At 28.4% G+C, this 26,329-nt stretch overlaps 2 protein-coding genes, 1 long non-coding RNA gene and 1 other non-coding gene across 4 annotated transcripts; all 4 read left to right on the top strand.

Moving 5' to 3' along the window:
* The first annotated feature begins 4,695 nt into the window (after positions 1–4,695).
* LOC112704162 (dehydration-responsive element-binding protein 3-like) lies at positions 4,696–7,135 on the top strand. Its single transcript, XM_072199808.1, has one exon. It carries the CDS (start codon positions 6,204–6,206, stop codon positions 7,047–7,049), a length of 846 nt encoding a protein of 281 aa, XP_072055909.1. The 5' UTR covers positions 4,696–6,203; the 3' UTR covers positions 7,050–7,135.
* A 6,384-nt stretch (positions 7,136–13,519) lies between these two features.
* TRNAR-UCU (transfer RNA arginine (anticodon UCU)) lies at positions 13,520–13,592 on the top strand. The gene has a single exon. It is a non-coding gene; the product is annotated as a tRNA-Arg (tRNA).
* Positions 13,593–17,803: 4,211 nt separating this feature from the next.
* LOC112704161 (tetraketide alpha-pyrone reductase 1) lies at positions 17,804–19,188 on the top strand. The gene is made up of 3 exons (XM_025755688.3): positions 17,804–18,091; positions 18,368–18,912; positions 18,981–19,188. The coding sequence occupies exons 1-3, from the start codon at positions 17,804–17,806 to the stop codon at positions 19,135–19,137; spliced, it is 990 nt and encodes a 329-aa protein (XP_025611473.2). The 3' UTR covers positions 19,138–19,188.
* A 2,895-nt stretch (positions 19,189–22,083) lies between these two features.
* Positions 22,084–23,950, top strand: LOC112704160 (uncharacterized). Its single transcript, XR_003154807.3, has 3 exons — positions 22,084–22,505; positions 23,001–23,148; positions 23,600–23,950. It is a non-coding gene; the product is annotated as an uncharacterized lncRNA (long non-coding RNA).
* The last annotated feature ends 2,379 nt before the right edge of the window (positions 23,951–26,329 follow it).

Genomic DNA, 26,329 nt, shown 5'->3' with positions numbered 1-26,329 from the left:
CATTAAAAATAAATTAAACCATACATATATTATTTATACAAAAATACATTAATAACTGATTTTAATAAACAAATAACATTTTTAAAAAACAACAATTTTCATCATACATAAAATAAACTTAAGCATGAGAATCTCATCATTCATTATCATACCCTAATTATTATTGAAGCAATTATATATGTGTACGAAAATGTTAAAAAAAACAAACTCACTTTAATTTTTTAATATTTATTAATTATTATAATAATTAATAAATATTAAATAAAACATATTTTACTATTTTTAATTAATTTTTTTTGTTATCAAATATTTTTCATATGCGTATAGTATATTTGTATAGTAATATGATGAGTCCTTGATTGATAATTTAAAAATAAAGTTTGATCCAATATAATATGGATCCTGCTAGGGAGACAATGGACTATTTGTACAATGTGTACAATAGCTATTAAGTTATAAAATGAACATCCCCTATACTATTTAGAATAACCATCCGAGTACAAGGGATAATAAACATCTTCTCAAAAAATTAATTTTGGGTTCACCACGGATTAAACTCTTGACTTTTCGGATCTAGCGCTTTAATACCATATCATGATACCGCTCATCCCAAAAGCTTCAGCTGATGGAAAAATGTAACACTATGATTATATTTCTGATACTCCATAAACCTCCATTGTACATATTGTATAAATATTTCATTGGCTCCTCATACTTTCCCATATAATATCTAAGGTGATAACTAAATTACAAGTTGTCAGATGCAGAAGATGGATCAAACAACTAACTCTTGTCTCAGAAATGTAGCAAGGTGCTAGTTATAGCTGTGTTTGTGTTTTTGTGTTGAAGCCTGAAGGCCTGGCCACGTGATCCAGCAGAATAGAGGGGGCAAAAACTGTTTCTCTGAATAATGCCATAAGTTTCTAATTAGGGGGCATTGTGTTTTAGACCAAACAAAATATTATAAATATCTAGTGTTTTGGGTATTCAGAATCTTGCATAGTGTTTAATTAAAGATAATGTCAGAAAATTAATACTATAGCAGCTAATTATTTCAGTTAATATTATTATAATAAATTATTAAATAAATTTAATATGAAATCCCATTAAAAATAACAAATTCAAATTTTAAAATTGTGGGAAAAAGATCATGACTATCATCATTTTTATGTTATTAGTTACACATTAATATTATAGAATTTCATAATAATAATAATAATAATAATAATAATAATAATAATAATAATAATAATAATAAAAATAAACTTCTAAAAATTTATATTTTGAATAAATTAAATTAATCTCGAAAAAAATACTAATAAAATTTTTAGAATAATAAATATAGACATACTATCTTTTAATTAGTCTATATAATTAAAATAAAAAATATTAATTTAAACTAATTTATCTATGTTTATTATTTAAAAAACTTTATTAATAATTTTCTTAAAAACTAATTAACACAAAATGTAAATAATCGAAAATTTATTTATCATTCTACTCTAATAATAATTGACGATGAAATTCTTAATTTAGAAGTTACAACCTCAAAGATTTATTTAATATTAGACGACTACTTTCAATATATATTATTAGCATTATCAAACTATTATTGTAGATATAATACGTTGCGAAATATTGGTAAAATATAGAAAATAATAAATTATACTACTTTTCATAATGAATGTCACGACAATAGCGATCAATGTGTATACCAAAACTTCATTGTTGCAGAAAATTGAAAACAGTACGTAGCATATTTTAGTGTAATAGAAAAATGATTATAAAAGTATTCCTAATCAGTAATCATTATCTGTTTGCGAACAACATAGTATTCTATATTATATTTATTCCAACAAACACGCAATAATTTAATATCTCCCTAGTCTACCTTCAAAATAAAGCACTTATGGAAACCCTAAGAAATTATGCTAAGTAATTTGATTGTATAATGCTGGAATTAGCATGCTTAGCTTATATATATTCTTTTATTCCTTTATGATGTATGGTCACTTAATTAAGGCTCAAATTACTCTTCAAGAATTTAACCTGTGAATATTTTAAAAAATATATATCATATCAATATTTGTTTATTTTACTAAATATGATATTGTGCATTTATATATGCATATACTATTATCATGTGTAGATTGATGTGATTTTCACGCTTACATATATCTTGAATAATTGGTGATGATGATATAGATGGTGATGCTGAAATGATTTTTACTTTTAGTGCATCTAATTTAGATGTGTCATTTTCATAGTGGTAATGTGAATCGGGTAAAAACTCAGATACAGTCAATTTTATGTGAAGTTGATAGCTGAAAATCGTTAGATAAAAATTTAATCAAATTAGTCAAATCATCTAACCATTCTTAAATATCAATTTTACGTAAAATCAACTGCACCTGAGTTTTCACCCGCTGGTTTCTGAATAATCCATAGCAATTAGCAATTAAGGGCTACCACCCCCTACAAATCTAGATTCTAGAGCATTATATATTGGTGTCGTTGATTAATAAGCGAAAGCAAAGCAAACCTATATCTGTCTATAATCTATGGACTTGGTTATATATATGTCAATGTGTAGCTATGCTTACTAACTTACAAACAATGATTAAGACATTAATGGAATATTTAGACTCCCAAAAGATCAAGTGCGTTATCATCCCATGCATCATTTTTCTTAGAATGGATGATTAAGACTTTAATTCCCTGCTATCTCAATTAGTACTATCCCAAGTCCTAACAATTAGAAACCACATAAATTAAAACATTTTATAATAATAATAGTAGTTTAATTTTAGTACAATAATAGTGTAAAAAATTTATACGATTATCTAATTAGATTTATTTCTTTAAATATAAAAATTAATTATTTTTGTTGATATAATTTAGAGGATAAAATACATTTTCTATTTTTAAAATTTATTAAAAAATTTAAAAAAATTTCTAAATTTTATTTTATTTCAATTTTATGTCAAAAAATTTTCGAATTGCTTGAAACATATCCTTGACGACTAATTTTTTAAAAAATTTAACACCAACTCAACAATAATTTCTCAAAAATAATCTTTAACACAAGTAAATTAAATATAATTGTCATATATTAATATTATTATTGAATTAGTCCTAACCTTTTTAAAAATTTAACTGTCAAAAATATATTTGATGCAAATAAAAAAATTTAAGAGATATTTTTGAAATAAATTTTGACGATAAAAAATATATTTTATTCTAATTTATAATTAGTTGTTTGTATAAATTTAGTTATACTGATAATATATATAAATTAAATTCTAATAATAATAATTAAATAAAGGAAAAAAACAAAAGAAAAAGAAGAAATGATGGTAAGAGTAGTGGTGAGTGTAGTATAGAGTTTGTCCAAGGGCTAATGAATTATGAAATTGTGGAAGGCAGCAATTGGATGTGAAAATCCTTTAAATAGGTGGGGAATGGGGTTTGGACAATGCACCAGACAATTTTGACCCCTAGAGGCTAAATAAGGGAGCACAAGAAAGGTGAGATGTGGACTTATGAGGCTTAGCCAGAAAGGCCAGGTTGATAGCATTAAATAAATAATTAAAACTTTATAATTAATAACAACATTGCCAGTACAAAATACTAAGTACAAAATACCTGTGTAGGGCCTATGTTTGTGATGTTGTGTAAGATAGAAAAAATTAAGATTTTATCTGAATTCAAAAGAATAAATTAAGTACGTAAAATATAAAATTTTAACAAAATTTAAATTGTAAAATTATTAAATTTAGTAAAAACTTTATAAAATTTATTAATTTATTTAAAATCATAATATTAACAAATTTTAAAAATTAAATCGAAATCGCTACTACATCACCTGGTAGTGTTTTCTTCACTAGACAACCCTAATGGAAACATTAATTTCTATCTTTATGCATTTCCATTTTTAACCCCAGTATGTTTTATTACTCATAAAGTATCCACATTTCTTCACTTATTTCCTTTTGCCCTCCCTGAAAATTTCCCTAGTTTGTGTTTACAAGAGCGTATCATCAATCAACGTCTAGCTTGTAGCAACTATTGACCATGTTGTATAATACATGTGATGAAACTATATACGAATCAAGTCGACTTTTTTCTAACATTTTTCAAACTAAAATATATTGAAAGCTCAAAATTTATTACAGTTATTTTTATATAAAATAAAGAATTAAAAATTTTAAAAATAATTTAATTAAATACGTTAAATTATCTAATATTTTTTATTAAGTCCAAACAAAAATGTATTTTAAAAATATTATATATAAATTAAATTAATCATTAAAATTAATTATAATAAAAATTATATATAATTATTTTGTATAAAATTAATAATTAAAAATTATTATATAATAATTTAATTAAATTTATTAAATTATTTAATAATTTTTAAATATTAACTTTAGATAGTTACAAAAAAAATTTATCTTATTTTATATGTTAATATATATTTTATACTAATAGACTAATTTGAGGGTAGAGCTTACATAGTTGAACATATTATTGGTAGGTTAAAGGTCGCTATATCTCCTGTATGGGAGCGTACCATTTTGGCTACAAAAAGCCTACTCATAAGCTATATTTCTACTCATCACACACTGCTATTCCTCTGCCTCCTGCCTCTGTTCTTGGCGCCTCTATATCAATCATTCTACTATCATGTACTATCAATATGTTAGGATTTGGTTGAATTAGTCCCACATTGCTTAGGATAGCAAATGGAGTGGGTGGCCTAGGCTATAAATATGAGGCTAAGTTCTCCATTTGTTTTTGCACCAGTCAGAAACACTTTAAGCTTGTATCTGATTTTTCTTTTCCTCTGTACTCTTTGATTAGAGAGTGTTGTGAGGTGTAGTTAGATATTTGCTTTGAAAGAGTGTGGGTGTACTGGGGTGCCGGTGAGAGAAAGAAGTCTATGTGTTGTAACAATTTTCACATAGTGATATTCTCTGGTTGTCATTTGACAACGGCCGTGGTTTTTTCTCCGGTAATTGGAGTTTCCACGTTAAATTCTTGTGTTGTGATTGTGTCTATTTTATTTCTCTGTCAAAGGTGTTTTCTCAAGGGGGAATTGTGTCTTATTCCCAACAAGTGGTATCAGAGCTTCGGTTCGGTGGGATTTATTCTTAGTATGCTCTGTGGTTGCAGCCTAGTCTGACCTTCCACATCAGAAAAGAATTTTGTCCTGTAGCTTGAGGTTGATCTTTGGTTGCTGTTGTTGTTGCTGGAAGGCAGTGTGACTCTGTGAGAGTGCAGTTTGGAAAAGGTTCTGGCTAAGGAAAGACTTGGTATTTAAGTGTGTCCATTGTGACCCACCTCTCTTTCCTGGGGACCCTTCCTAGTGCACGGTCTACAGTTGAGTTATAATATTCCAGTATACGGTTGCAACAATGTCAGGATATTCAAGTGCTGTGAAGCTTGAAATAGAGAAATTTGATGGAAGAATCAATTTTGGCTTGTGGCAAGTACAAGTCAAGGATGTGTTGATACAATCAGGTTTGCACAAGGCGTTGAAGGAGAAGATCTCTGGTTGCTCTCTCTATGAGAGAAGATGATGTTCTCTAGAAGACAAGAAGTATCCTCATGGTATTACCGCACTGCCATGGATAAGGATGAGTTGTGGCAATCAGGTCCACAATTGCACACGGGCATTGGTTGGCGTTGAGATGCAAGGTGTGTGGCGGAGTTAGGTCGATGGCTGAAGAACTTCCAGGAAAAGCCAATTTGGAAGTTGCACCATGAATTTTCAGCAAGGTTTCGATCTGTACCAAGGCGAAATGCTTGGAGTGGTCTAATTCCAAGTGAGTATACTTTCATGGTGGAGTATGATAGTTCTCTGAACTATGATTGTCGGTATAGACAATGGCAGCAAAGAATTGTCGGTGTTGACAATGGAAGCTGAAGATGTGTGACTATTTCAATCAAGGTGGAGATTGTTAGGATTTGGTTGAATTAGTCCCACATTGCTTAGGATAGCAAATGGAGTGGGTGGCCTAGGCTATAAATATGAGGCTAAGTTCTCCATTTGTTTTTGCACCAGTCAGAAACACTTTAAGCTTGTATCTGATTTTTCTTTTCCTCTGTACTCTTTGATTAGAGAGTGTTGTGAGGTGTAGTTAGATATTTGCTTTGAAAGAGTGTGGGTGTACTGGGGTGCCGGTGAGAGAAAGAAGTCTATGTGTTGTAACAATTTTCACATAGTGATATTCTCTGGTTGTCATTTGACAACGGCCGTGGTTTTTTCTCCGGTAATTGGAGTTTCCACGTTAAATTCTTGTGTTGTGATTGTGTCTATTTTATTTCTCTGTCAAAGGTGTTTTCTCAAGGGGGAATTGTGTCTTATTCCCAACACAATATTCTTCTTCTTCTTCATCACAAACATTCCCCTTCTGATTCCAAATTCTACAATGGCTGAAGCTTCTACCACCTCCTCCACAACACGCTCCCCTAGAAAACAGAGCAAGCCCAAGAAACCCAGAGACTGCAGCAAGCACCCCGTCTACCACGGTGTTCGGATGCGAAATTGGGGCAAATGGGTTTCGGAAATTCGCGAGCCTCGCAAAAAATCTCGAATCTGGCTCGGCACCTTCGCTACGCCGGAAATGGCGGCGCGTGCGCACGACGTCGCCGCCTTGTGCATTAAGGGCAAAGCAGCCATTCTTAACTTCCCAAAGATTGCTAAATTGCTCCCTAGACCAGTCACGCCGACTCCACGTGACATCCAGGCCGCGGCCGCAGAGGCCGCGGCCATGGTAGACTTCGACTCTGTTTCCTCTGACTCGGACGAAGGAACAGAGGAAACAGAGTCGTCGGAGCTGAGCGAGATTGTAGAGCTGCCAAATATAGAAGAAAAGAGCTTCGACTCGGTGGACTCGGGGACTGAGTTCATGCTTCTTGACTCGGTGGACAGTTGGGTGTTCCCGCCAATGGCGGCTTCAACTTTGTCGGAAATGATGATGATGTTTGAAGCAGAAGACATCTCTGCCTCTGAGTGTGTGGTTCCAATTTGGGGTTCTGTTTAGTAGAAACATGAATCATTCAGTTCCAAAGTGTTTGGAGGTGTTCGTGAATGTTGCCTCATTTTGCTATCATAATCAGAATGTTGCCATCAATGGCTGATTCGTTATTTTTGGTCTAACTGTAATATAATGCTTGCTTTTTCTCTGTTTCCTTCCTCTTCTTCTACAATGATCTTCTTTGTTCTGAGAAACTTTCCTATGATCAAATGATTTAAATCTTAATAATGTATAAAAGAGGTTTTAAATTTTTTTATCATAATCTTAATTATTGGAATCATGATGATATGATATCACTCATATCAGTGTTTACTCTCCAATGCTTATATTGTGTTGTCACTGATTTTGCCGTCACTTTATTAAGTTGTTTAATAAATGAAAAAGTCTAGGGACAGCAGTTTTATTGAATTTTAACTAACATATAACCAGCAGAGAAAAGTGAGTCATTGGATGAAATCTCACACCAATCTCACACCATCAAATCATCATTGATGATTAGTTGATGTCTAACAATCACAAAAATTACTGAGCTCCTAGCATTACTCTTAATAAATTATTAATTATATAATTTTTATTTCCTGACAAAGTTACATTTATTCTTTGTGCATTATGCTTAGATAATTGAAAAATAATTTTCTTCATGATAATGAGTCATTTAGTCAAGGATTATGAACCATTGAGAATTCTCCTCCCTTACCTACCAAAAAGAACTACCAATACAATATAGAGTTTTCTAGTATATCAATATGATAATAGTTTAAAATTATCATATGATAATTTAATTAAATATTAAATTATATAATAGTATTCAACTAGAAATTTCATTATATGCGATTATCTACTACAATATAAACCTAACAAAAAGTACCTAAATTAAATATATACTATGAATTTAAAATGAATAATAAATCATCAAGTTCTTAATATAGTGGTGAGTAAGGAAAGGTACGAACGAGGTTAACGCGTGATTCATGCTTCATGGCAATTATGCAATTCTTCATACATGATTACATGGTAAACAGTAGTACTTTATTCGTTTCCTATTATTATTAAATAAGGTTGTCGGAACTTATTTACTTATCACTGTTATCAGATTGAGGCATTTAAAAAGAAAACATCATAAATAAATATTATAAATTGACGGGTCTAAAAAATTATCTTTTCCGAAATCTCTCTAGCATATTTATTTTAATATTTTTAAATATTGTATGAATTACAAATTTGCAATTCATCATGCCTTTATAAATGTGATTTTAAATTCAACAAGGTTTTTAATATATTATTAAAGAATGTTTCATTACATATAGAAATTTAGTAAACCTCAACATTTTCGTCCATTACAAAAAATGCACGAGACAATTCATTGTTCAAGTTTTGAAAATAATACATTTTTCTCTCAATATTTAAAAATAATTTTATACTGATATTAAATTAAATGTTATTATATATATATATGAGTTTAACTAATATGTATTTAAAATTGTTATTAATAAAAAAATTTTAATAGGGCAACATGCAAAAAAAAGGGAGGGAGAAAAACGTGTAGGGAAACATAAAATTGATTTCCACGTTCTTTAATTACTATTTCTTATATGGTGGAAACTCAGTTACAGTCGACTTCACGTGAAGTTGATAGCTGAGAGCCGTTAGATAAAAATTTAGTCAAATAAGTCAAACCATTTAACAGTTCTCAACTATCAACTTCACGTGAAGTCAGCTGCACCTTAGTGTCCACCTTCTTATATACAAGGCTTACATTGGATAGGAATTTAATCCTTTTAAGAACATAAGTATTTGAAAGTATTATTATAGGGAGAAACAAAGAAACTAAAAAAAAAGTGTGAAAGTGTTACGGTCCAGTTAAGCTGACATCTTGTCTAATTCGACTTGGTGTATAAGACTATTCGACTCGAACGGTCGGTTTGACGAGTGTCGCGCGTTCGGACCATGACCCGGACATTTATTCTCCAGTAACTAGTTATCTGATAGTTGGAAAAGAGAACTTTTAAAAAAGGCACCAATTCTGTGAGATCCGCCCTACTGATAGGATATATATCATTTTACTCTTACTGTTATCTGTATCATTTTTTACTTGAGCGTGCAGGTAACACCCCCTTCACACCACAACAATTTAAAAAGTCGTCTGCCCTCATATCTCACTCACCAAACACCAGATTCAGACCGACCTCCACTATCTCATCTTGAGAACATCTCCGACCCATCTGAGACACGAAAAACCAAACAAAAAAGTATTTTTATTATTTTATCACATTTACAAAATGTCCTGCCATCTATCTTCATCATCATCCATCAAATAAATGTGGAAGAAATTAAATTATCAATGATACTACATTATCAAGTTATTTTAATAATACGTATTTAATTAAATTAATCTTTTAATGATTGATAACTATAAATTTTAGTTACAAAAAAAAACATAAAAATAAAATTGAATATAAAAATAATTTATTTATCTAATGTTTCTCTTAAACTATACAATAATAATATAATATTATTATTGAGGACATGATTTCGGTAGCAATAGTAATTCGAAGTTTATCTTGCAATGCAAGTTGAGAACATTATCTAATCTTTTCAAAATCTACTTTTCATCCACAATCATATAATAATAGTAATGCTATATGATTAATAAAATTTATCAGTTTTAGTTAATTTGAATGATTTTAAATATTAAATATTAAATTTTAAATTTAATATTCTAGTAATATAAAAATAAGATATTTAACTAACGTGTTAGTTAATATTAATAAAAAGTATTGTCTCTCAAACATTTTTTTTATGCAGTATGAATTTTTTTTTCCTTCAAACTTAGTTTTTTGTACAACAAAAAAGAAGATTAAATCAATTGAATCAATACCAATTGGATTTTTAAAAAGATAAAATACTTAATATTGATTACAAGTGTATTTTATTGTTAACTATTTTACTTTATTTTAATTTAAAAAAATCAGTTATTTAAGTTGGTTTAACCATTGTGGGCTCAATAAAAAAAATTAACTAATAATAAAATTACGACATACATACATACATATATATATATATATATATATATATATATATATATATATATATATATATATATGTCACATTATTATTATTTGATCATAATATATACTTCATCTAAAAATATTTTGTCTACCGTTCATTTTATATAATTCTCCAAATTATATTACATAAGAGATATTATTACTGCATTGCATGCATGCATATGGTGATGGATGTCCACACAAAACACAAATAAAAAAGCCTTAGAACTAGGCTTTGTTTTTGTCACTTTTGAATCTTCCATGCAAGTTGAAGCTTACAGCACTGTGAATGTGTCCCCAATAATATTATTATTAACAATGCCATGCATTGTGTGGGTCACTACACTGCTATATTTTACGTTCTTCCTACCTATTCCTATTAGCCTTTTATATATGATGTCATCATCTCATTTTTAATTTGTATTAATTCCAAGAAAATGCTAAAAAGTTAATAAAGGGTAATACAATAGACACAATTAGTTAGTATTAACTTAAATATAAAGTATATATTAATGCATGGAAATAAAATTGTAATGTCAAGTTTGATTTAATAATTCAAACTTCACTACATTTTGATACTTAAGCTACACTATATATCTTCGTCTTTCTAATGATTCCATTCATCATAATAAACAATTTAATTAGATTTTAGATTATTCCATTATTTATGTGGTATGGTTTCATGCCGGACCACACACTTTCACTCACTACATCATTAAAAACTAAAAAAAAAAAAAGAAAAAAAAGAGAAAAAGACGAGACACACGAAATTGGACACTTTTTCTTTTGGGATAGAAAGGGTAAGATTAAGACTATTTTTTTTAATTTTGGGTACAAATTAAGACTATTATTTTAGTTGTAGAAATTTTATGAAGTATATATCTTTGTTTCAAATAACTTAATTGATGTATGATATCATTTTTCAATAAATTGAAATATCAATTGTTGCATACCTGACTTCCAAGTCTAACGACCGCTCAATCTTAAAATGATATGATGTTTCTAACTCCATATTGATTAAGGCTAGATCCAAAAATCTTTGTACGTGCAATACAATCCTTTTGAATTTTTGAAATTTAAAATTTTTGATTTTCTAATAACTATTTAACATATAACATAAGCAACCAAATATATAAATAAGAGAGTTCTGAGTTCTTACAAGTACCTAACTCATTCCTATCTTATTAATTCTATTTGAGTTATATGTTACGTGAGAAATTGATCTTCTCCAATTTTTTTAATACTTGAGAGAATACAGTGTGATTTCTCACTTTTAATTTTATAAGTTGGACCAGAAATAAATAAGAAAAAGAGAATAATAAATGGTTAAATTAAACATTGGACACCATCTAATTATTTTAATGGAGAGAATCTACTCCCTGCTACGTGTATACTAAAATTAGCCACCAAAGTCAACTACTAATATAAAATACATGCTAAAATACAAACACAGATTGAAAATAAATTAAACTACATATATATTTATACAGAAATATATTAGTGACTGATTTTAGTGACTAATTTTAATGTACAAATAGCATTTTTGATTCTATTTCTAAGATTCATTCTGATTCGATCATCATATTATCTCTACAGATCATCCCACTGTAATTAAATTAGAGACTGCAAAAGTTACCAACTTAAAAAATAGTGGATTCCAACACTTTAAATAACTCACCAGCTCAAAGAATAATAGATCCTAATGCTTTAGATAACTACGAACATCAACATTTTAAGAACACAAAATTCCCGTATTTTTCCTTCCTTGATGCATATACATTTGCATTTTACTTCAACAAGATCAACATTGGAAAAAAAAATAAATAATCCATTAATTTACATCAATGTAATATGTTGGCTATGTGAATTTTGTACATGTAATAATTAAATGAACACATGGCATTATACATAGGATTCAGCAAATATTAATTGCAAGTTTAGGTTGAAAAGGACAATGGACAAAGGAGGCAGCAGGGGTTGGTGGTTTTGATTGCTTTGTCTTCGTAATCGCAATCTACCATGACATGTGTAACAGTTCTAAAATTTTTATATTATATTATATTCTACTCAATCATTGCCACCAATGACCAATGTCCTCAATTGCTAATAATTAAGTATTTGTACTAATATATATTATTATGTAAAATAGTATATTATTTAATTTGTTTCAATTAGTTATATATTTATATGTCACTTTTTTATTTTTAATATTGGATTAATAATAGTATTTTTTAAAAATTGTAATTTACTGTTATATTTTTTTAAAATGTAGGATTATTTAATGTACGAAATATAAATCGGACCGTTCAATTTTTAAGAGGTACAAAAATCGGACCGTCTAATTATTAGGTACACAAATCGGACCGTTTGATTTCTGTACTTTGACCGTCTGATTTGTGTTGAAAAATTAAAAAAATTTGGAATTCGATTTATGTATTTCATATTTTTTTAATTTTTTCAACACAAATCAGAACCAAATTTTTAAAATTTTTTAAATACAAATCGGAAGGTACGGTTTATGTACCTTCCATAATTTTTAAAAAATATCAAAAATTACCACGTTAAGGTATAACACTCATTCTACTTTCATATCTAAATTTTTTAGCCGTTATATGTTAGTTATTTATTTGTTTAATTTAATTGATGAAATATATATATATAAAGGGTTTCAAAAACACCAAGTTTCCGTAATTTTTTAAATAAATATATTGAAAATAAAACTTTATGTCTAATCACTGGGGATAGTAGCCTTTATCAATATGATTCATACTTTGAACCAATTTTGTTAATGCAGTTGACGATTCCACATTTTTGGCAAAGTACAACTAAATAAATCTGAATTTGGTTGTTAAGATAATTTAGTCACTGCTTAAAGCTAGCTTAGCTGTTTAGCAATATAGAAGCTAAGGACCAGAACCTGCTTCTTGTTCCTTTCTCATTTATTTTAATTTATTTAGCATAATTATTTAAATTACTTGGATTTTCTTAGCTTCTACGGTTTCATTATTATTAGATATTGATTAATTATTTGTATTCAACAAATTAAAAATGATAATTTAAAAAAATAATATAAAATTATGATGGTTGTTGAATCAAATAGAGTGACATGACATATCTATCACATAATTCAGTCACCAAAAAAAAATCTATCACATAATTAATAGTTAATGATAGTGCTTGAAAGTTCAATTTGATATTCTTAGTGAGAAATATTAAAAACTATCAGAATTTATTATTTTAATTTAACTAGTAGTAGTTAGTCATTAATGTATAAAAATATATTGTTAAATTTTTGAATTAAAAAAATTAAGTTAATAATTAAAAATAATGACAAAAAATAATAAAATTTGCTTATTTTTTAATAGTTTTCATTATTGGTGTTATCGTAGTTAATATTATTAAAATTATATTGTTAGTTGTTCAACAACAGCGCCCATGGCCTAATGGATAAGGCGCTTGACTTCTAATCAAGCGATTGTGGGTTCGAGTCCCACTGGGCGTGTTCCTCTTTTTTTCAAATTTTGTTAATTAATATATTATTTTATTGCCTCGATTACATACATACTCTAATCTCTCCATCTCAGTTTTTTTTTTTTGGGTATATTCGTCCTCAGGTTTCAATCCACTACCGTCATGTTTTAAACAATGTAAAATATATGCTTCTAGATGGACATAAAAATAAGAAAAATGCTACTTGGAGACACTGATTTGAGTGAAAATGGGAACATTAACATGTGATTAGATTCTTTTTGGCTTAACTATATGTCTTCATTTTCCTGCCACTAGGCACTTATTTTTCACTATGATAAATCCTTGCTTGTTAATTTTTTTAATGTTAAAAACTAATAAAGAAAATTAAGAATTTTAACATAAAGCTATTTTTAAAATATATTAAAAATATAAACACATTAAAATGATGAGCAGTAATGATAATAATGAGTTTGACAATTTGCGCAAGTTTCTCGAATGGTGGAAATTCAAGTGCAGTCCACTTCACGTGAAGTTGATAGCTAAGAACTGTTAGATGATTTGACTGATTTGACTAAATTTTCATCTAATGACTCTCAGCTATCAACTTCACGTGAAGTCGATTGCACTTGAGTTTTCACCTTTTCGAATAATTAAGTACAAGCCGTGAGATTTAAATTGAAAGCTGTATGGATAAAACATTATCTTCTTATAAATCAAAGCCGAAAGTAAAATAATGGCCAAGCTAAGCTAAAAAACAATATAATATAAATATAATTAAGTTAATTTGGTGGGACAAGATGTATGTGTCCCTTAACGCTTGCTACACTGAAACAAGTGCCAAATATTTTCAACGCAACGTGACTTGCCAACTTGGATTCATGTCCTTCTTCCATGAAAAACGTGAACCAAATTATGGATTTTACTAATGATTATGCATATTTGCATACACTTGTTATATATAAGTCATAATTTTGTTACATTGTTTATATATATGACCCGCATCTTTGTTCCTGTTATATTTTGTCCATAGATAATTAACATGCATACATACACTAAGAAAATTTGAATACAGTTGGCAAAGCTGAGGGAAGTTGGATGCCTCACGAAAACAAAAATTTGGGCTAAGATTTGGAGAATAGTAATAATTAATTAACATGCATACCCTTCTGATTATGATTATATTTTTGTGTCTGAATATGAATGAATTGGAGATAGAAGTCACTTCATTTTCAATTGCATGAAAATTGCATAGTGCTAATAAAGGAAATATTCTACAGGGATTGTGATCTTGAAAGTTATGGTGGTTTTGTCAATGGTGGGTTCTTATAATCATTGTCAAGTCATTGTACTACTACTTTGTTTTGCCTAAAAAATTTAATTTTATTGCTCTTTATTCCGTTTTCAAGTTCTCCAAACTCTGTTTTAATAGAAGAACTTAACTAATTAAGTATATGATTGACGAGTTAATTAGACCATCTCTAATAAAAATTTATCCTAATTTTTATTTATGACCCACCTGTCATAAAAAGTAATTTTTACGTCATAAATAGTAAATAGGAATCCAAAGTATTTCTCTTTTTCATTAGAAAGAACTAACTTTAGTCTCTATTGCGGTTTCACTTAATTAATTAAATAAAATACTTAAAATTAATGTAATTAATTTTTTTTAATAATATTATTTAAATTTATAAACTTAAAAAAAATTCACTGTTAAAAGATATTAATATTAAAAAATATTAATATTAAATAATTGAAAAAAAAGTGAAAAAATTAAATTTATTTTTTAATATAAATAAATTTAATTAATTATAATTTAATATAATAATATAATTAATATTTAATATTAATTATGACATAAATAATTAATATAAATTATTAATTAAATAAAAATTTAATTATTTAATATAATTAATTATTATAATTATTATTAAATTAATTATTATTTAATTATTTAATATAATTAATTAAAATTTTATATAATTATTTATTTAAATAATAATGACAAGTTATTATTAGCTATCTCAAATCCTGAAGGATTTATTTCTATTGAAAATTGTGTGGAACCCAACTTTATTTCTGTCGAACGGTTGGGAACTCAATTTGTCAGAAAAAATATAAAGGAAACTCAGTGTTGGAATTGCTCTTAATATATGCACACCAAAACGAGGAAAAATTGAAAGGGAGAAATAATTAAATTAACAGAGTTTGTATGTGTGAAGAAAAATTTAATACAAGGCTAGTGAACGTTGTAATAATAAATATTTTGTTGATACTCAGAACATACATATATATACATTATTATATGTCACATATATCAATCATCATCTTGGAAAAGCATTTGCCATATAGCTAGAAAACAAAAATATTTGCATGTGTTTTATTAGAAATTAAAGCCATTAGCTGTGGATGACAACTGTGAATTTTTTTGTAGTTTCAATATCTGCATTCACTTTTTAATGTCAATCAAACAAACACAATATTTGGAGTGATCTTATACTGATAGGCCATTATTTAAAGAGGCATTGGTGGATTGATTCCCCTTCCATGGTGGGTTCTCCCGTACAACCAATAATTGCAATGTAATCAACAATGTTCCAGTTTAGATTTCCTGTATATATATATATATATAATTTTTTAACATTGCAAAATATAATAAGTGTCTATTTCACATTAACAAAATTAGAAGGTGAATTATTTACTGTTATTAATTTGACGTGTGTCTTAAAGTAAACATTACAATAATATATATTGAAAGAAAAAATTTAAGGAGCCAACCTTAACATAAATACTAAACAAGGTGGTAATTAAGCAAGTTAATTTTTAGAAGAAAAAATTTAGAAAATTAATTATAACATAAGTCAATTCAATTTTTTTTATTTTTAATTTTAAAATTTTAAAAATTAAGATAATAATTTTTTTTATAATAAATATTTTTTTAATTAGTTGGCTCTAATAATTAACTACACTCCTAATTAGTTTTTTAACAGAACCGTTTTCAAAGCAGAAGTCTGAAGTGGAAAATTTAGAAATAGAAATTTGGTTTTATTTCTGGCCAATAGAGATATCCGTACTTAGTTGGGTCCTGTTCTCTTGGATTTTACGTACCTATCCTATATACATATAATACCATTTCGTTATGGTCAAGATTAAAGAATCTAGCTATATTTGTTAAAGATTGAGTTTAAAAAATTCGATACGCAAATTAAAAATCAGTTAGTAAATTAATTATTATGTATTTTATATATAAATATATATTTAATTTATTTTATTTTTATATATATTTTATATTTTAATATATATTTAATGTAATTGATTTAGTTAATATATATTCTTACACATATAAATTTTTTTAATTAATAATTTTAATCGTTAATAAATTATAACTCAAATGTTATAGTCTTTTAATTTTAAATTTAAACATTTTTTCTTTTTCGTTTATAGTATAGATTCTCCATCTTTATTTAAAAGTCTTAAATTTAAATATCATACCTAATTTAAAAAAAAAATCAAACGGGCTTTTATATTCAGATTTGGGCCATGACCTTCTTTTTCTTGGAACACCTAGTTGTTCCGCTGTCTCTGGGTCTAGTTTGGACTTTGGTGGGTTGCTCAATCAAGTACATGATGTTGTAGTTTCGCTTTCATATATTTTTTGTTGTATATACAATAATATAAAAATATTATTATATATTAAAATCAATCATTAAATTATTTATCATATAATTGATGTATAAATATAAGTACTGATTAATATATTTTTAATGTAAATTTATCTTTTAACGTATATTATATTCTGGTGATTAATTTTAGTATTTTATTTTAGTGTACACATTTAACGCAATTGATGATAATATCATAATAATATTAATAATAATAATAATAATAATAATAATAATAATAATAAGAAAGTTCTAAAATATACGTATCATTTTTTTGTTATACAATTACAATATATACTATACTATATACGAATTACCACCATGAGAATTGAATTAGTTAATGAATATAGTAGTTGAACGGAATAGGGTTTGAAATTTGTAATGGAGGCTAGCAGCATGGTTAGAGCAAAGGTAGGAAGGTCATGCATTGTTGGTGCAAGGAGTTGAATATAATAAATTGCCAATTAATTAGCTCTATCATTCTATCCTTGTGGAAAGAGTTGCTATATATATATATATATATATATATATATATATATATATATATATATATGCATGTTATAAGAATGAGAGAGATATGAAGATGGAAAAAGAGAAAGAGAGAGTGTGTGTGACTGGAGCTTCAGGCTTTCTAGCTTCTTGGCTTATCAAGCGACTTCTTTTGTGTGGTTATAATGTCACTGGAACTGTGAGAGATTTACGTAAGCAAAAGAAATTTGAACACTTATGGACTCTAGAAGGTGCAAGAGAGAGACTGCACCTCGTCGAAGCTGATCTAATGGAAGAAGGAAGCTTCGACAATGCCATCAATGGATGCAAAGGTGTCTTCCACATAGCCTCTCCTGTCCTCAAGCCTTCGTCAAATGCCAAGGTACATTATTCATTCAAATTTTGTTGTGTCTTTTATAAAGAGGCGCAACATGAGAACTTAACTTTTTAAGTTGAGGAGTGTTAGAGGCCAGCAACTTTTGTGATTTATAGTTATCAAATAACTATCGATAATATTTTTAATGGTGTGAGATTTCATACAATAATATAAAATTATTCATTTTTGTTTTGCTAATTATATGTTGACCAGAATTTAATAAAGTTACTGGCTCCTAAACTTTTTCTTTCAAGTTTTGATGGAATCTGGTGCATGTAACAGGCGGAGATGTTGGAGCCGGCTCTCCAAGGTACTCTAAACGTGCTGCGTTCGTGTAAGAAGAATCCGGCGTTGCGTCGAGTGGTATTAACTTCATCTTCTTCAACTCTTAGGGTTCGAGACGATCTTGATCCAAAAGTACCTCTAGACGAGTCTTCATGGAGCTCCTTGGATCTCTGCGAGAAACTGCAGGCATGGTACGTGATGTCGAAGACAATGGCGGAGAGAGCGGCATGGGAGTATTGCAGAGAGAATGGGATCGATTTAGTGACGATTCTACCCTCGTTCATCGTTGGACCAAGCTTGCCGCCAGATCTGTGTTCTACGGCATCTGATGTGCTAGGGTTGCTCAAAGGTGAAACCGACAGATTTCAATGGCATGGAAGGATGGGATACGTTCACATCGATGACGTGGCACTCTGCCATATCCTTGTGTATGAGAATGAAGCCTCCCATGGCAGATACCTTTGCAGCTCTGTTGTGATGGATAATGATGATTTGGTTGCTTTGCTTTCAGCTCGTTATCCTACTCTGCCTATTCCTAAAAGGTTTGTTGCTAATTATGTTTAATTTGGGTTTAAAGTGAATTATTAAATAGAATTAGTTGGATTTTCAGGTTCGAGAAACTAGATAGACCGCATTACGATCTGAACACATCAAGACTGAAGAGTCTGGGAGTCAAGTTTAAGTCAATTGAAGAAATGTTTGATGACTGCATTGCATCGTTTGTTCAGCAAGGCCATCTCACACTTCAACCTGCAGCTCCAATTTAATCATCAATCTTCCATCTATACATTATTATTTCAGAATGATCATTCTTGTAATCTAACACCAAATTATCCATCACTTAATAAAGTTGTCAAGTTCTTTTTTGCATATGAATTATTTTATTGTTTATAACCACCTTGCCGGCCAAGAAATCAAAGTTGTTGTTACTTGTTAGGTTAGGCCCTATAACACTGTGGATAGAAATAATCCAAAAGAAGAAAAATTAGAAAGGTTGCTTGGTAAAATATAAGTAAGATGAGTCACATATCTAGAAAACTAGTAGAAGAGGTTGCTTCTGCCTTCTTGTTGACTCAAAAAAACAAAAAGCAGGAATTTATATATACGTTCCGTAATACTGAATTCTTAAAGTCTGGATTGCATATGGTGAAAATTCTGGTGTAATCGAATTCACGTGAAGTTGATAGTTGAGAGTCATTAAAAGAAAATTTAATCAAATTAGTCAAAATAATTAGTAAAATAATTAATAATATTATATTATTTTTAAATTTTATTTTAATTTATGTTATATATATATATATGATGGTAGTTATATAAATTTTAAAATTTAATTTTTTGTATTGAATTTTAATAATTATAGAGATAGAGACAAAGTGGGTATATAATTATTTAACAAAAATAATAAATACAATTATCTTTGCATGAATTTCGAATGTACTGAGAAATTATTTAGTTAGCAATAATGAATACAAAAATCTTTGCATGAGTTTCCAATGTATACCAAAATTATTTTATATGTTATTTTATTATTTTAGATGTGTTAAAATAAATTTTAGATGTATATCAAAACTAGTGTGTTATTTATAACAATGGATTTTGTTATAAACTTATAATATTTGACTTGATCATTTGCATCACCGTACCACATATTATTTCTCATAGAGATGTCAAAAGAAAATGTTAAAATTAGAGTAAAAGAAGCACTACTACGAATCACACCTAAGTGTATCTCCTTCTGCTTGTTTCATCTATTTGGTTTAAAAATGGCACTATTCCAGATGCCCTCCACTTGACCTGAACCGCCTTTTAAAATGTCACTATTTGAATTAAACCGTTAATGTTTATCTTTTATTGTAACACCATTCTGTCACTTTCTTTCTCTTAGGTAGCGTTTGGTGAAAAAACAGAGACAGAAAGACTGAGATTAAGAGACAGAGACTAAGAGACAGTGATTGAAAACAAATTTTAGTATTCTATTTGGTACAAAATGGGAGACAAAAATTGAAACAAGAATGAAACTCTAATTTAATTTGCACAAAGGATAAAATTAGAATTAATTAATTGAAATGAAAGTATTTTAGGTATAAAATGTTATTAAAGTTTCAGTCTCTATCTCTAAAAATTTCAGTCCTCTATGTCTCTACTTTTTGGAGGTACTGAAATACTGAAATTTTAGAGACAAAGACAAAAATTTTAGTAGAACTAACAAACACGATACTGAATCTCAGTCTCTCAATCTCTATCTCAGTACCTCAAAACAAACGCTATCCTATTGTGCGACGGATAGACGCTGTGCAGGTTGGCAGCAAGGCAGATGTGATGATTCTCGGTGGCTAGACAACATGGTTAGAGAAAAAAGAATAAGAATTTGTATAGTTTATTGTGAATGAGAAGGAGAAAAGTGAAGTTAGGATTATTTTTAAATTTGGTATTGTGAGTCTTTTTAAGTAGTTAATTCCTAAAAATTTAAAAAAGTGATTTAATTAAATAATATTATTAAATTAAAAGATTAAATAAAGACTAAATTTTAAAAGATAACTAGTATTATTAGATAAATTAGAAAGATAAGTAACATTATTAGATAAATTAAAGGAATGCCTATCTATAACTCGACTCAATGCAAACAAATTTCAAGGACGTATAGAAATTCACTTTTAAAATTATCTTATTTTTATCAAAATTTTAAAATTCAATTTAAAAAAATAAAACAAAAAAATTAAAATTAAAATTTTAATTTTAAAATATGGTCAACTAAATTTTTTTGACCGTATATATAATATAATATAGTTATTAAAATTGAATTGGACCAGTCGATTCGACCGAAAAATCAATAAATTAGATCTATTATTAATTTAGTCTGCAATTACGACCGTTTAAGATAATAAACCGAACTGAATCGGTCAAATTTAGAATAAATCAGTACAAACCGGTCAAATCTAATAAAATTTAGATCGAACCAAATCGAACTACTTGATCCAGTTGAAGGCGAGTTTACCACACTCCTACGTTCTACAAATCCACCATGTCCTATGCTCCAGCGTTGCCAAGTTTCAATATATATATATATATATATATATATATATATATATATATATATATATAGCAATATTTAGTTTTATTTTTATTCAATTTATTTTAATTTTAAAGTTATTTATTTTTAAATCAATTAAAAAGATAAACAAACAAATTTTATTATTCATAATTTATTTTTTTAATAAATATTTGTAATATATAATAATAAATAAAAATATATTTGTAAGTTGTCTTTATATAAAATTAATAATTAAAAATTATTAAATGATATTTAGTCAAACTTGTATGTATGTCTAAAATTTAAATGTATGACTATATACAAAGAACAACCACTCAGTGACAAATTCTACGTGAATAAGAGCAAATGTGCCTAAACTCATAAAGCATAAACTTGCTTATTTTAGAAATGAAAAAACAAAGGATCAAAAATCTAAAAAGAACAAAAGTAGCTGAGATGAAAATTTAAGATTGTATATATTGTTCTATAAACAAAGCTTACATAATTTATAACTAAAATAGATTCTTAAAATGTTTAAAATAAATATATGCATACTACTAAAATAACTATCCTATAATATGTTAAATTATGATAGTGGCCATTTAAGTATTTCAAAGTCAAAAATATCTTTCATGCAATGATAATTAAAAATACATACCACAGGTAAATTACCCAAAGCAATCAAACCCGTCTCTTACCTGCCACAATAGGAAGAGATCTCATCACATGCTTTGCATCAAGTAACTAGGATTTTTGCTTCTAATTTAAATACTAAAAAAAGCAGAACGTGTTCTACAAGTTTGTCTTGCTTCCAAGAGTGAGAGAGGAGTACGAGCGTATGAAAAGAGAGAGATGGCGGTGGTTAAAAACGAGTTTGACATTAGCTTCCAAAGTGGGAGAGAGACAAATCTGGCACAACAAACGCGCGGAAAGGTAGGACTTGCCGTCCGCGATGATGGTTGCTGGGAGAGTGGCGCAAAACAGAAAGAGACGCGTCAGGCTAACCGACCGAAGTGGAGGCAGTGTCGGTGAGAGGCTATGGCGGTGTCGATATCTCTGGCGGGCAGTGTATCGGTATGATATGAGGAGCATAAAAAGATGACAGTAAGTTTTAAACATGTATTAAAGATTATGATGAGGTTAGAAATAATCGTAGATTGTAAATAAATTTAAATGTTAATTTTAATTTTTTAATATTTAAAATTTAAAATTAAATATTTAATGATTTAATTTTTAATTTTTTTAATCCTATTATATACATTGTATATTAATATTTTTTCTTAAATTATTTAGTGTCCGTTTAAAAAGTTTTAAAAGTAATTTTTTTTAATTTTTGACTTATAATAGTATTAATGTCTAGTGCAATTTTTAAAATAAAATTGTAACTTTTTAAAAAATTATTTAAAAATTTATAAAAAAATTAAAAAATAACTTCTCTCGTAATACTACTACTTTTTATTATATTTCTATAAAATAAATACTTTTAAAATAAAAAATTTAAATATAAAATAATTTATTTATAAATTATTTTTAATATAATTATTTATTATTTAAATTATTTTTTTAAAAAAATTTAATTAAATTATTTATACAAACTAGGCTTAATAGGCCATTCTTATGAGAGAGTCGAATCCTAAGCCAGAATCGTAGGAGGAGTAAGAAGCATCGCCATCTTCATTTTCGTCTTCGTCGCCGCGCCTGGCCGAGTGGAGGAGAACGCCGTCGCCAGCCAAGGCAGAAGCTTCAGGTTTTGATTCTTTCCTTCTCTCTTTCTTTTTTTCAGTATTTACATTCCATGCATGTTCTGGTCTTGTCCCTTTTCAAATTTTGGTGTCAAAGAATAAGAAAGAATTGATGAAACTGGTTTCATATTTGATGAAATTGATGAGACTGGAATAAAATTTGTGAAATTGGTATAAGATTTGTGTAATAATTGATGACTGTTATTGAAATTATCATATCTGTGGTGGATTGAAAGCTGCAGTGGCCATTGAAAAGTTTGAATTCATTGCATATAGGAAAAAGATTTAGTAACTCTGTGAGATAGAAATACAGTAGGATTTAGAGTTGAATTTGTATTATTATTGACTTGAATTTGTGTCACATTTGAGTTGAATTCTGAACTTGTTCCCTGAGAATTTGATTTTTTTTTTCGATTTTGCTGGGTCCTATGTATTGAGAATATTTTTGTATTACAGGGAGAAACATGCTTTCTGATTTTAGTTCGGTTTTGACGACGATTCTGGTGGGTTTCTTAATCAGCGCAGCAATCGCTACACTCCATTTGGGTTACCAGTGGAGTTTTCGCAGGCGTTCACAGCCGCCGCGAGCAGTGCGTACACACTCGGTGGAGCAGATGGTGACTACGGCCGCATGGGACGATGTGCTGCCGCCACCACTGGATGATGACCTGGCGCCACCGGATAGCGGAGTTCTTTTGGATTTAAATTCGCAACATCTTTGTTTTTATGTTAATCTTTTTCTTTGTTTTTAGAACATTTCATTTTTGGATTTGTGATATATTTCAACAAAACAACATTTTTGCGACCGTTTTTTCGTAGAGTTATATTCTCTACTTGTCAGGGTTCTAACTTCTAACTAGCATACTATTAATGTGCCGAAAAAGTATAAATAACTACCATCAGTGAAGGAAGACTTGCTATACAAAACTCATTTCTTGTGTTTAGAGCATTGTTACATAGTAGTGTTTAAATTACAATTCATGAACTTTTGGAGCTGGTAAGTTCAAAGAATCATGCTATCATGCTGTTGTTAGGTCCCATCAGAAACTACACAACAAAGTGTGAGTAAATTGCACTGAAGATTCGTGGAAACCAATTATTTTTCTAGATTACATATGGTTTAGGTGCTAAGAAGGAAAAGTAGCAAAGGCTAAAATGCTTATGAATAGAGCTAGAAGTGAGTAAGTTAGATCATAAGTCAAATCGAGCTCGACTCATTAAAAGCTCGATAAGCTAAACTCGTGAGCCGGTGAGCCAATGTTGAGCTTGAATTTGAGCTGAGCTTGAGTTTGGATAAACTCAGCTCATTAGCTTGTGAGTTGGTTCGATTATATAGAAATATATATATATATATATATGAAATAGAAATATATAATTATATATATATATATATAATCTTAATTATTTAAAATTTTATATTTATTTTTTATATATAATTTTGATGTAGGAATAAATAAAAAATTTATAATTTATTGATAGATAAACAGTATATAAAATTGATATTTTTAAATATTTTTTAAAATATATAAATTATAATTAATTGATATAAAATTATAGATTATATTCTTATTATTTGAGTTAGCTTGTGAGCTTTCGGTGAGCCGAACTTGAGCTTAGTCCAGCTCGACTCACTTCCAGTCCTACTTTCGAATTAAGAATAAAACACAAAATCTTGGTTTAAGTGAATTATATTCCAAGTCAACTTATATTCGGGCAATTCGGCGAAATTGAATGACAAATTTTGAAATATATTATTGTTTGTTTGGCGATTATGCTAAGTCTCAGGTCACTGCTATATCATCAAAGTGCCTCTTATAATGATTCCAACAATTATATGCTAATGGATTTAGTTTTGAGGTTTCAGTTAGGACTAAAGTTCAATATTAACATTGACATGATATGAGAGTTAATAAAATATGCTCAATTTTATAATACACTTGATAAATGAATAGAAAGAATGTGAAGTTTTACTTTCACATTCAAAGTCATACCAAGAAGTTTCTTTTGCTGAATAAATTTGACACTTTGAGAGACAACTCCACAAGAATTTTCCTTGAACATGTTTGAGACTTTTAAAAGTCTATCACCAACGTATTCATTTTCTGTACAGTTAAGTTTCCAAACATTTTCTGCAACTTCACTCAGTATAACTGATTAACTGCTAAACATTATATAAAGGGGGCACAGAACTTTGCTCTATTCACTTTCTCACTTTCAGGAGTTGCCTTATTTCAAGCCCATGAATAAGGATCCAAATCTGTTTGATGCAATTAGAAAAAATGATATAGCAACATTTTCAAGCCTCCTTAAGAAGAATGAAGGAATCCTGAATCAGAAAACATCTGATTCCTACAACACTCCGTTGCACATTGCTTCCAAGTATGGTTGCACTGAAATGGTGTCTGAGATTATCAGCATGTGTCCTAGTTTGTGTTGAGAATAAGAAACATGAGACTCCGATTCCTGAGGCGTGCCACCAAGAGAATGCTAAGGTCTTAATGTTGCTGCTTGATGCCAATCATAATGCTGCTTATAAGCTTTATGCTTCTTGCAAAAGTTCTTTGTTTCTAGCATGCAGTCATGACCATCTGTTATTTGTGGCGGTTAAATAATACATTAGGATTTGCATATCATAAAAATACTTGCGGAAGACCAGAGGGTAGGATTCTACATCATTTGATGGTAACAACATTCATAGCAGGTGTAAATAACCTGAATAATATAACAATAACATCAATAGCTTGTGTGTTATTTCACTACAACCAATTTGCTATTTATCCGAAATATATATTTGACTTTAGTCTTACTTATTATAAAATAGACACGAATTAAAATTTTTGTAAAAGTTTTAATATATTAATGGTCAGACTTAAACTTACTAATTAATCTTATTGGTTTGTTAAAACATAATTAAACATATAAATATTTTTTATTATTAACAAAATTATTAAATATTTTAAATTTATTATATTTTATTATAAACATTTTTGTATATTTTAAATATTTTAAACAATTTTATAAATATTAAATATAACATATTATATATAATATTTTTATTAAAAAATTTTAAAATAATTTTATTGTAAAAAAATTGTTAATTTTTTAATAAGTTTTAGACCAAACTAGACTGAATAACTATTTTTTTTGTCTGATTTTTTTTTTTGCACAGATTCTTTTGTCTGATTG

The sequence above is a fragment of the Arachis hypogaea genome, chromosome 7 (assembly GCF_003086295.3).
Source record: "Arachis hypogaea cultivar Tifrunner chromosome 7, arahy.Tifrunner.gnm2.J5K5, whole genome shotgun sequence".
NCBI lineage: Eukaryota > Viridiplantae > Streptophyta > Magnoliopsida > Fabales > Fabaceae > Arachis > Arachis hypogaea.
The sequence above is the reverse complement of the archived record's forward strand: the minus strand, read 5'-3'. Positions and strand labels throughout refer to the sequence as shown.

Excerpts from the sequence above, each read along its gene's own strand:
- LOC112704162 (XM_072199808.1), top strand. The coding sequence starts at position 6,204 with ATGTGTTGTAACAATTTTCACATAGTGATATTCTCTGGTTGTCATTTG.
- LOC112704161 (XM_025755688.3), top strand. The coding sequence starts at position 17,804 with ATGGAAAAAGAGAAAGAGAGAGTGTGTGTGACTGGAGCTTCAGGCTTT. Across the intron at positions 18,092-18,367 it reads AGCCTTCGTCAAATGCCAAG|GCGGAGATGTTGGAGCCGGC; the intron begins GTACATTATTCA and ends TGCATGTAACAG. Across the intron at positions 18,913-18,980 it reads ACTCTGCCTATTCCTAAAAG|GTTCGAGAAACTAGATAGAC; the intron begins GTTTGTTGCTAA and ends TTGGATTTTCAG.